The following is a 10,979-nucleotide window of genomic DNA, read 5'->3' on the forward strand; positions in this document are numbered from 1 at the left end:
TGTATAACCAGCTGCCTGCCTGCTCAACGTCTTCCCTGGGATCTGCCACAGGCACTTCAAACTCATCATGTCCAAAAGGGACTCCTTCCCTCAATCATGCTCTTCCTCGTGGGTTCCCCCTTTTAATTGAATAGCACCACCCAGCAGCCCAGTGCCCCACACTCCCCTTTACTCCCCTCCCTCCACATAATCAACTACTTAGTTTCTAATCCTTCATTTTCCTCCATCCCATTGTCACCTCCCTAGTGGAGGCCACCCTCACCTCCTGCCCTGGTGGACTTTCTATGATGGGTTCCTGATTTGTCTTCCCTCTCCCTACTCTTTCATTCTTTCAATTTAAATAGCCACACTGCAGCCGGGGTGATCCTGTTTTTCTAAAAGCATATCTGACCATGTCACTCCCTCCTTGTCTTGCAGTGGTCCTCCACTGCCCTCAGGATAGAGTCCAAAACCCCTAACGAGGAGGATGACATGGCCCCCCGGCTCTAGCTCCTATTCTCCCGGTTCATTTAATGAATTGTGCTAAGGTCTCACTACAGACCACAGCCACTTTCGGTTTCCACCACACCATGCCCTTCCTTGCCTTCTGTCTTCTGTCCACGCTGTTGCTCCTGCCTGGACTTTCCCTCCTGCAAGCCTGGTTCTCATTTTCAGGCCTCGATTAAAGGTCACTTCCTCCAGGAAAGCTTCTCTATTGTCCCTCCCATGTACTTCGGCTACATCACGGAAGAGTTCAGGTGCTACCACACGACTCCTACTTACCTGTGTCTCCCCCAGCAAAACCACAGGCTCCTAGAGGGCAGGGTAAGCGACTTCATGCTGAATCCTGGTGGCTGGAGGGGCACCAGCCAGTGAAGATTTGTTAAAGGGACCAATCCCCCAATTTGAGGGATCGCGTGAATATTCCTAAACCTCAGACCCTGTTCCTGTGAAGACGCTGACGCCCTAGTGGTTTTTTGCCCCCATCCCTAGGGCTCTGAGGAGAAAAGGGTCTTCGGTTTTAGCCTCATACAAGGTCCCATTCACAAAGCTATTTACTACACTCTCTCCAGCCACCTCCCCCCAGAACAACAGTGGCCTTTCTCTGCAGTAGCAGTCTCTTGGAGGGAAGCTTCTGAGGGCTGTGCTCTGGGAAATGAATGGGGCCAGCCTGGGGCAGGCAGGACAATAGCAGGGCGGGCCCCATGCCTGTCAGACCCCTGCAGGGACAGCAGCCCGGAAACCAGGCCGCCAATGGGGAAAACCCCCGAGAACTGGGAGAAGCTGAAGGCAAGCAACCCCAACAAGGCTGCTCTGTCCCTAGAAGAAATGCCAAGTGCCCAAGACCTAGCACCCAATAAGAACGAGGCAAATCCTTGGTTTCTGTTTCTGGCAGCAATGATGAGAGCTGCTTTCTTGAAATCCCTTGGGTAGGCACGGAGGGAATTAGAAATGTCAAGAATGAACTACAGTTGAAGCCAGGTAACTGCAGGTAGGAGTGTACATCATATAGAACTCAACCGGGCACTAGAAGACAATCTAGAAAAATGAAGAGACATCATTTTTGAACCCTGAGAAACAGGATGAGACACAATAACCAACATAAAACATGCAAAGAATGGAAGAACACCAACATTTATTTCTAATAGTTCACCATGTGCGAGAGATTCTGTAGAACTTTTACATACATTATTTTATACAAACAAAAGATAATAAGAGTCCAATTGGAATATGGAGGTGCAAAAAGAATGCTGAATAATATAAACGTACTAAAGAGTTTGATGACATTAACCAGAAAAGATCTCCCTGAAGGAAATAAGACTAGCGGGAGCTGGGGAGAGAAAGAGAGCAGTCACATAAAGGTACGGCACGATGTGGGCCTCGGCAACAGGCTGGTCTGCTCGAAGCGGGATGGTGGGAGACAGTAATAAGACCTACAGTTAGTGAGATGTGGGCTGGCCTGAAGGAATGAGACACAGAGCCCAAGCTGGGGAGTCTGGGCTGGAAAGGAAAGACACCGTGGGTTTCCAGCAAAGAAGGATGGCCTTAGGACAAGATCTTTCACACCTGATTTTTAACTACTACTGTCCTGTGTCGGTTCCATATGCTCCCAGAGCCACGCCTGTCAGTCCTTAGTTGAGAATCAGCAGAGGCCTGAGCACCCAAGCACAGGTCTTCTAGTGGCAGCTGAGGAGAGTTCAGGCCAATCTGGGGTCCTTGCCAAACCAAATGCCTCAACAGCACTCACCATGTATTTGGCACTATAGGATTCACATAATGCTTTTACACAAATCACCCTGATCGCACAACACAGCTGTCAGAGGCCGAGCTGGGGCTCATAAAAAGCTCTTCTAGCTTCAAGTCCTATACTCTTTATCATTATGCTCCTAGGATGGGTTCCGCACAGATTTCCCTTTAGCCCTGGAGTGTGGCCTGCTGAGTGGGAGGGGTATGATTAATTAATCAGGATCTATCAAATATATGTGAATGTCCTCAAATCATGACCCAATTTCCTAAGGGATCTCCCTTTAAAAGACTGCAGTGAAGAACTCTAATAAAACTATTTGGTAGAAATGGCCTAACCTAAGGGCCTTAGCAAGGTTTAAGTATCACTTGATATGCTGTGTTCAGTAAACTGCGGGGTACCAATGGGAGACGAACTGACTTTTAATGATGGTTCTTTTCTCTCTAGCAACAGAACTACCCCTCCAGTGGGCCAGTCTCCAAAACTCGGGAAGCAAACCTGATTCAGCCTTAACATACATACCTTGCTGATCTTCCTTCCAAAATGTCTTTCAAATCCTGACCCTCTTCTTTGTTCCCACATCATCTTTTTCTCTCTTCCCATCTACATATTAACATCAGAATTCTTTCTTTAAACACTCCTTTTACCATCATATATTAACACAAATCTCACTGGTTCCCTTTTGCCTACTACATCCAGTCTGAACATATTTATCCCCCCAACCCTCTCACCATACGCACTCTGACCACCTAATTTCCCTCTGGTCTATGAAGACCACCCCATGCTTGGTCTGTCCCAGAACCTGTGCTGATGTTCCCCTTGTAGGAAATGGCCTCCTCTCTTTCTTTGACCCAAATAATTTCTAACTACCCCTCCCCTGGCTATTCTCACTAGCCCCAACTTTCTACTCTTCTCTGAATGTACCTTTTTGGCATACATCAAGATTCAGCTATAATGAACTATTTTTTTTTATTGTTTTGTGTTGTTTCATTAATTACATTTCCCAACAAGAATGTAAGCTCCACATTCTTGCAAATTATCTACTAGAACACTAAGAACTGAGCTGCGCATGCAGCTATTTGATAAATATTTGCCATCCAACCGACTGATTGCAAGAGCCACAGATCACGGTTCATCATCTGGAAGGTTGCCAGATTGGTCCAGTTCCATCTATGATCTGATGCCAGGCCATGACCGGTGACTTAGATCCCATCGCACCATTTTATGGTAGCTTTAAACGCTGGAGGAGAAAGTGCTGGCAATCAAGACTGAAGGCACTTCACTCTAACTTTTCAAAGCCCCTTTCTCACACATTTATGTCTTATTTTGCTATTCTTTAGAACGGGGAGAATCATGAAGAAGTCAATAAAGATGATGGAGCGATACTAGTGACTTTAGGATAAAGTAAAAGACTCTAAGATACACTTAACGTGTAGAAAAGGAAAGTTTGGTATGCAAAAGAATTTCCAACTATTCAATTCACGGAACCACAAGGGATTCCTGAAAATGGAAGTCCCTCAACTGTCATAACCAGCTCCAGAGATGCCCTATTTGGAGTCGAGAGGACAGGGAAGATGATCCCCTAAGACTTAAGACTTCTGTGATTTTTCCCTGAAAACTGTCCAATTGTTTTGGTCCCACAAATCTAGGTGTTCCTCCAGGCCTTGAATACACCTTCCAAATCCTACTCCAATTCAGCTGGGGGCCACAGATTTCCCAGTCCCTCCCCAGGCTTCCACATCCCTGCACTTCTTCCACTTTCCTCTCCCAGTTCATCAGACAGCTCTGTCCCCCAGCTATTTCAAAGTTTCGTTTTTACTGGTTTTCAGGAAGGCAGATAGGATTCCTGAAAAAAGTCCTGGCTCACTGAAAGAAAGGACACAGGCATCGTGTTTTCAGAGGCTCAAAGAACGTAACAGCTAGGAGGAATCAAATCTTAGAGGTTAGCTACCCTAATTCACACATTTATTTACTCAGATGCTGGTGTTCTTCCTTCAGAACTGCAAACCTCCTCTCGCAGGAGAACTAACACAATTTTTAATAAAGCAATGATTACTTTTTTCTTTTGAGACCAGAATCTGCAAAGCCTTTAGTCCTGCTTCCCCACTCTTGGGGCAAAGGAGTGACCTTGGATGCCACTAGCAGGTCTATGCTTGGGTCTCTTCCCAATCTAGTGATTAAGAAAAGAAGGAAGAACGCACAGTCCGTGGGGGTGAAGTGTTTCCAAGCCATGTGATAAATCTTGAAATTAAGTTTTTAAAATAACAAACCAGTAACATGGATTTTTGAAGGCAGTATCACTATGAAGATGTGAAGCAGATGCAATCAATATAGCTTAAAATCATTCCTCTTATGTTTTATGGAATGTCAGTGTTAACAAAGCCCTTTCACATACAGCAGAATCCCAGGTCTTTAAAGCAGTAAGGGACCCTATCCAAAAGTTTCCAAACTCTATTCCATGGAGGTTATGAGCTTCCAGAACTCCTTTGTCTTTATATTAATTTGGGGATTAGCCATGTGCCCTTCACAGAATCTTCTTTATTTCTGATGAACTCATATTGTCATTTTAACTTTTCACATATTTTGTCTACTCTCCTACATGGAATGACAGGGACTCTGACAGTATTCTGACTATTAAAAAAAAAAAGGTGAAATAGATTTGTTAATCAAAGGGTGCTCTTTCAGAAATGTTTCTGAGTGTCTGAAGGTAAGCTTAGCCTAATATTCCATCTGCGAATCTACTGCCATCCCTTCTCTTCCGCCCAGAGAGCACAAGGGCACGTTGTGGAGAAGACTCAGCCTTTCAGGGGACTTACTATTTGTAGCTCTGGATCCCTGTCACTGTTCTGGGAGGCCAACCTTCTAAACTACGTAGAAACTCAGCTGAATGTCTGGGGATTTCTTGGTCTCAGGCTCAGTAAGGACCTGAAGCGGGATGGGGACCTGAGGTGGGAAGAGTTCTGGGGGTCCCCACCCCCTCCTCAGACAAGCCCAGTCCCCTCAGCCAAGGCTACCAGCTTCTCATCTCTACAGACTTTCCCCTCCACGTGAAGGCTCTCTCCTAGGACAGGCCTATCTACTGTCTCCCGCTCTCCTCTGCCTCTTCCTGCCACTTCCTCCATACATCTCATGTGAGATTCTGCCTCTTCTAGAAAAAAAGGCTACAGACTGGGGAAAAGTTACATTCAGTCTCAGATCCCTGATAAGGAACAGTTGCTGGGTCCGGGTTTATTTTGAATTAGGAGAGTCATATGCTTCTAAAACAAGGAACAGCCAGAGATCATAAAACAAACCCTTTCTGTCCCCATCTAAGGAAGCCAAGGTAGCTCAAGCCCCTCCCACTCACCAAAATTCCTGGGAAGGAGCTTCCATAATCATCCTTTTCCCATATTCTAGTATTATCACCCAACCCTGACCACTGGAAAAGTATTCCTTCTTTCTAACCCCTGCACTTCTGCAACAAAAAAGCCCGTTCACTCTGGTTAAATTCTTCAAAGCAATGGAAAGATCTTTTAGTCACTCGTGATTTGTTTTGGGCTAGTTCAGAAAGCAGTGCATGAAGCTAAATCAAATCCATGAGTTTATCATCTAAAATTTATACAGACTTTTACAATTTAAAAAGCAATTTGAAATATTTTATCTTATTGGATTTGCTCCTTTCAACGGCACTGTGAGAAAGATGCAATAAATGTTATAATCCTCAAATGACATATTATGTGACAGTGTCTGTGAACCAGAAAGCATTTCATATAAATGAGCTACTGCTTTACATATGAGGAAACCACAGCAGGCATGTGATTTGCCCAAGGTCACATAGTTAAGGGGAATGCCAGGGATCAAACCAAGAACTTTCGGCTTAAATCTAGTACTTCTCCATCTGCTTTGGTCCTCACATGAGTTTTCTCTAACTCTGCCCAGAGAAAAGCTATTTTGTGGATGCAAACTCCTAACCCATCTGGCCATCTCAAAAATATTTGCCATGGGGAACTAGGCAAATGGATATAGATGGCTTAGCAAGACTCATTATCATTCCTATAAATGTAATTCAGTATCATTATCTCTGCTTGCCATATCAAACTCATTTTTAGAAACTTTTGAGAAGAACATACATTAACAGGCAACAAATCGTCCATGGACAAAGACCGAAGGGAACACAGCTACAATTTAAGCCCATCTTCCAGTAACAACAGATTAATACTACAAGATAAAGATTAGTTGCAAATACTACATGTTTCTTTGGACCCAGGAGTCACTCCCCAAGAGGGGACTGAAGACTGCTGAATAAATATCCCAAAGTCTTCTATACTTTAAGCCACAATCCCTTTCCATAGACATGGCCCTCCATCGTGTTGCTTATCTCCAAGAAAATACGCATCACCCAGGAAGCCTTCTTTAATCGACCTTGCTTTGACTACATTTGAAATTAACAAATGTAAAGAAAATCTGAAATGGAAGAATTTATATGTGCTGACATGTTCATTCATTCCAACACCAATTTGTCAAATATTCAGCACTCACTCCATGCAAGGCACTAAGCTAAGCACGCAGGATATAACTGAGCAAACCCAACCCAGCCCCTGCCTCTACAGAGCTCCTGGTCCAGTGTTGCTTCTACGTGGTCTTCAGGAGTCTTACACCTTTCCTAGCTTCCCAAGTAGTCTGCATGCTCTTTGTAAGCCAGAAGCGTATACTTAAATTTTCTAAAACACTCTCGGAGCTCAGCACCTTACACTAGGCTCTCTGCAAAGCAAATGGATAAACTAAAAGAGAATCCCTGACTCCATCCATAATCTGAGGCACTTCCTGTCACTCCATTCCTCTACTATAGTGTAAAATTGTGGATTATTTCAAATCCACATGGTCTTGAACCTGAGATGTCAAAGGTCTCATAGAATGAAGCTAACTGGAGATACTTTGAAGGGGTCCCAGGCCCCTGAACTGACCCTCTAACAGGGGAGAGAATCGGGGTGGGGGTAGAGGTGAGGAGTGCGCTCACTCTGCAAAGTTGCATCATCCCACAGAAGAAGAGGGTCCTTTAACCACAGAAATTACAGGTGCGAGCCCCAAGACAGTTAAAAAGAAGAGTGCAAGGGAATGCTGAAGAGCATCGTACCTTCCTCCCAGAAGGAGAGAATGAAACAGTGCCCCCCATCCAATTCCACAGGTCCAGTACACAAACCCACTTAGACAGGGTGGGGCAACAAAAAGAGCAGAGCCATGGCTTCAGAATCAGAAGACCTGTGTTGGGGTCCAGATTCTGCCACTAGTCAGGGAGGATGGCCTTGGGCTAGCAGGTCTCCTCTCTAAGCCTCAATTACCCCTTCTGTAAAATGGGAATAATAACCCCTGATATGTCTGCCTCATGGAAATACTGTGAGGCTCAAGTGAGATATGTTCCTATGAACGCACTCTGAAAAATGAACCATGCTGTACAAATCCTGAGAAGACTGAGGACATGCAAACTCCCAGAGGAGCATCTCACACCAGCCCAGAACCCTTATCGCCTTGTTCTTGCACCACCCAACACCTGGGCCTCCATCTTCTCGCACCCCTGAATTCCAAGAAATAGTTCACCCTCAAATCTCCAAAAGGCAAGTGCACAAATTCCCAAATTCCAAGAGGATGAAAAGAGAAGAAGGGCAGCCGTGTAACCATTTCAGCTCCTTGCCTTGACAAGCCTCAGTTCTTCCTTTAGAAGAGTCAAACCAAAGAGCAGCCAACAAAAAGGGGAAGGGGTGGAGGTTTCAACCCGCCACAAACACTTTCTGTCCTTTGTGGCCGTCTGCCTTCTCTCCACTGCCAAGTCAGGTCCCCGTCTGGGGACTGCTGAACTAATCTAAATGGGATTCGGAGGCAATAGAGAGATTAGTGTTTGGGAGAGAGAGAGATTATATGCATTTTAGGCCACATTCCACAGCCTAAAAGAAATTATTATTAGCATGGAAAATCAAAGGTTAACTGGACAAGGAGAAAGCAACTGCTCCCTTGCAAATATTCCTCCCTATCTCTCCAGTTAATTTTTTCCCCAGGTCCATCCATTTAGGAAGTATGCAGCACCTACAAAACAACCCTCTCTCAAGATTCTCAAGGAGAAAGGGCTGAGGAGGAGAAGGGGAGGAAAGGAAAAGGCAGACACCTTACAAAGTTGTAAACTGCAGTGTTGCAGGAGATGAGGAGGCTGGGCAGACTCTACGGGGTGGGGGGTGGGGGATGGGAGGGACATCCTGTGCTCAGACTCTAAGGGCCACTGCCTCTGCTCATCAGGCCTAAGAGCCCAAAACAACTCCTTCCAGCTCTAGGCAGAGGCAAGGCCCATTTTGCAGAGTCAAGCTTATTAAAAACGGCTTGTAAGATTAAACCTAGAGCATCAGCTTGTTGGCAGATTTCAATTTAAACCCTAAGCTTGGAGAGGAAGAAATTCTAGTGTGACCTATGCATTTGAGGGCCATTAGCAGCCACTGGTAAAAATCCAGACCTGTATGGGTACAAAGGGTGTTTCTGTCCCATCATTCAGGCCAAGAACATCCTCCTCATTCTAGAAATGGGATCCACGCCATCACCAAGCCCCACCATTCCACAACAACCAGCCCCGTGGAGGCCCACGCCCCTGCCAGGGCCCTTCCCCCAGCAGCTCCAACACCTAAAGCCAGTACCAATCCACCCTTGGGGGCTCACGTGACCAGGCTTGTGCCCGCCTCCCACCCCTAGGCTGGCAAGTTAGGGACTCAAATACAGCCTCTGGCCTGGCAAAAGTCAAAGGCAGCTGGAAGCATTTCCCCCTTTCCCCACTGCTGGCACCAGTGTCTACTGCTTATATTTTAAAAACACTGAATCAGAGGATCGGTTCTGAACATGGACACACACAGAGGGAACATAAACACACATGCCCAGACAGTCCCCAAAGACCAATGCTTCTACCCTACCAGATTCCAGAGCCCAGTCAGCCCCTTCTTCTGCATCCTTTTATCAAAATGCAACACCTTCCCTCCCAGTCTTTCCTTAAGTAAGTGTTGAAAAACCACATTATTAGCAAACCTACCTGTCTATGCTCTGGGGTAACCTTACACTCATGGTTTCTCAGTGTCTCCACGGTTCCAGAATCCTGTAGTCTTGATGTCTTGATCAGGACTGAATTGCTTGCAATTTTTAAGAAAGGTAAGAGGAGGGCCTCCCAACTTGAAGGTTGAATCCTTTTTCCTCCAGCTCTCAGGATCCTGGTAACTGAAGCTCCATTCTACTTCTACCAGTTAACATGGTCTCCTTTCTTAGCCCCCCTTTCCCCTCCCCTCTCTTAGAAAAAAAAAAAAAAAAAAAGAGAGAGAAAAAACTATGACCTTCTTAGAAACCAAAAACCCAACCACAAATCTCTTCAAGGTTAGCGCTATGGGCTTAAAAAAAATGAATCAGAAAGAATGTGCCTTCAAAATATCAGTCTCAACTGCAAAATACAGATAAAAACTATCCTTTTAATCCAGTTTTCCCAGCTGTCCTTCTGTTGGCAAGAGAGCCTCAAGCTCCAAAAGGGGGAAAATAATTCTCTGGTCTCCAATGCTTAAAACGACAACAGATATATTGAGGGACCAAAAAAAAAAAAGAGGAATAAATCCAAATTGGCACTTGGAAAAAAATCTTTCAGCTGATTTAAACAGTTAAAAAAAAATAAATAGAACCATACAATAGTATGTACACAACTGCACTCCTTCCAAGTCCAGTGCAACCCTGGGAACCAAAATTATGAATTTCCTTTAAAAAAAAAAAGCTTTTACATTAAAGGTTTTGAAATTTTTAAATGAGCCAATTGCACCAAAAAAGAAAAAAAAAAAAATCAAAGAACACCTGAAATGCAATGCTTTTTACCTTTAAAATGGTAGCAATACCACAAACCAGAGAAAAATCTCTGAAAATATTCTCTCCTTTTCCTTTAAACTTGCAGGTTTCTCCACCTACCCCAGCCTGATTCCCAGCCTAGGTTCGGCCTTTTTCTGAAAGACAATTTCCTGAGTTAGTTCTGTTTTGCTTCTCCACATCCAGGCTCCGAAAATTTCTCTTGCCTCAGCCTCCATGAAACGGAGATTTCGCTTCCTCCCGTTCCCCCAGCTCTCCCTCTAGCCTGGCCAGAAAATCTGCTCCCTTATTATTAATAGTTTGGATTATTATTGTGGATTTGAGTTCGGGGTGGGATATTCCTCCACACCAGCCTCCCGGACAATCCGATCGCCTGGCTTCTCTCTCTCGGCCTTTTTCCTCCCTTTCCGCCCCTCGCCTAATCTCGCAGGCAGGAGCCCACCGCGCCTCGCGCAGGAGCGCCGACGGCCTCCAGCTCCCGGCCCCGCTCGCCCGCTCGCCCCACGCCCGACCGCCGCGCTCCGGCCTCGGTGGCCGCGGGGGTCCAGGCTCCGGCGCAGGCAGGGAAGGCGGCGGCGGCAGGCCGGCACGGGCGGGCGTCCGGCTCCCGGCGTCGCGGCCGCGCTCGCCTCCTTCCGGGCCCCTTCCCCCCCGGCTCGCCGCTCGCTCGGGCGCAGGCCCGGCCGGCCGCCCCCTCCCCGCGCTGCCCTCCCTCCTCCTCCTCCTCCTTCTTCCCCGCGAGCCTTTCTCCTTCCCTCGCTCCGGCGGGGGCGGGGCCGCAGGCTCCTCCTCCTCCCGGCGCTGCCCGCCGGCCTTTCCCCTCACGCCGCGGCCGGGGGGCGGGGGCGGGAAGCCGACCGCCTTTCCCTTCCTCGGGTCCCGCGGCCGCGGCTCCCGCCCCGCCGGCCTC

General features: G+C 46.6%; 1 protein-coding gene across 9 annotated transcripts in view; it reads right to left on the bottom strand.

The window, feature by feature from the left end:
• The window catches only part of ARHGEF11 (Rho guanine nucleotide exchange factor 11), a 96,635-nt gene extending 85,859 nt beyond the window's left edge, over positions 1-10,776 (bottom strand). For 5 of the 9 annotated variants that reach the window (XM_074349598.1, XM_074349603.1, XM_074349600.1 and 2 more), the window contains exon 1: positions 9,264-10,775. In XM_074349598.1, the coding sequence (XP_074205699.1) occupies positions 9,264-9,295 (32 nt within the window). In that variant the 5' untranslated portion in view covers positions 9,296-10,775. Of the gene's footprint in view, positions 1-9,263 lie in introns of all 9 variants that reach the window. The other 4 variants (XM_074349599.1, XM_074349602.1, XM_074349601.1 and 1 more) reach the window with 2 other exon arrangements.
• Positions 10,777-10,979: the final 203 nt, after the last annotated feature.

This window comes from Camelus bactrianus, chromosome 21, assembly GCF_048773025.1.
Source record: "Camelus bactrianus isolate YW-2024 breed Bactrian camel chromosome 21, ASM4877302v1, whole genome shotgun sequence".
Lineage (NCBI taxonomy): Eukaryota > Metazoa > Chordata > Mammalia > Artiodactyla > Camelidae > Camelus > Camelus bactrianus.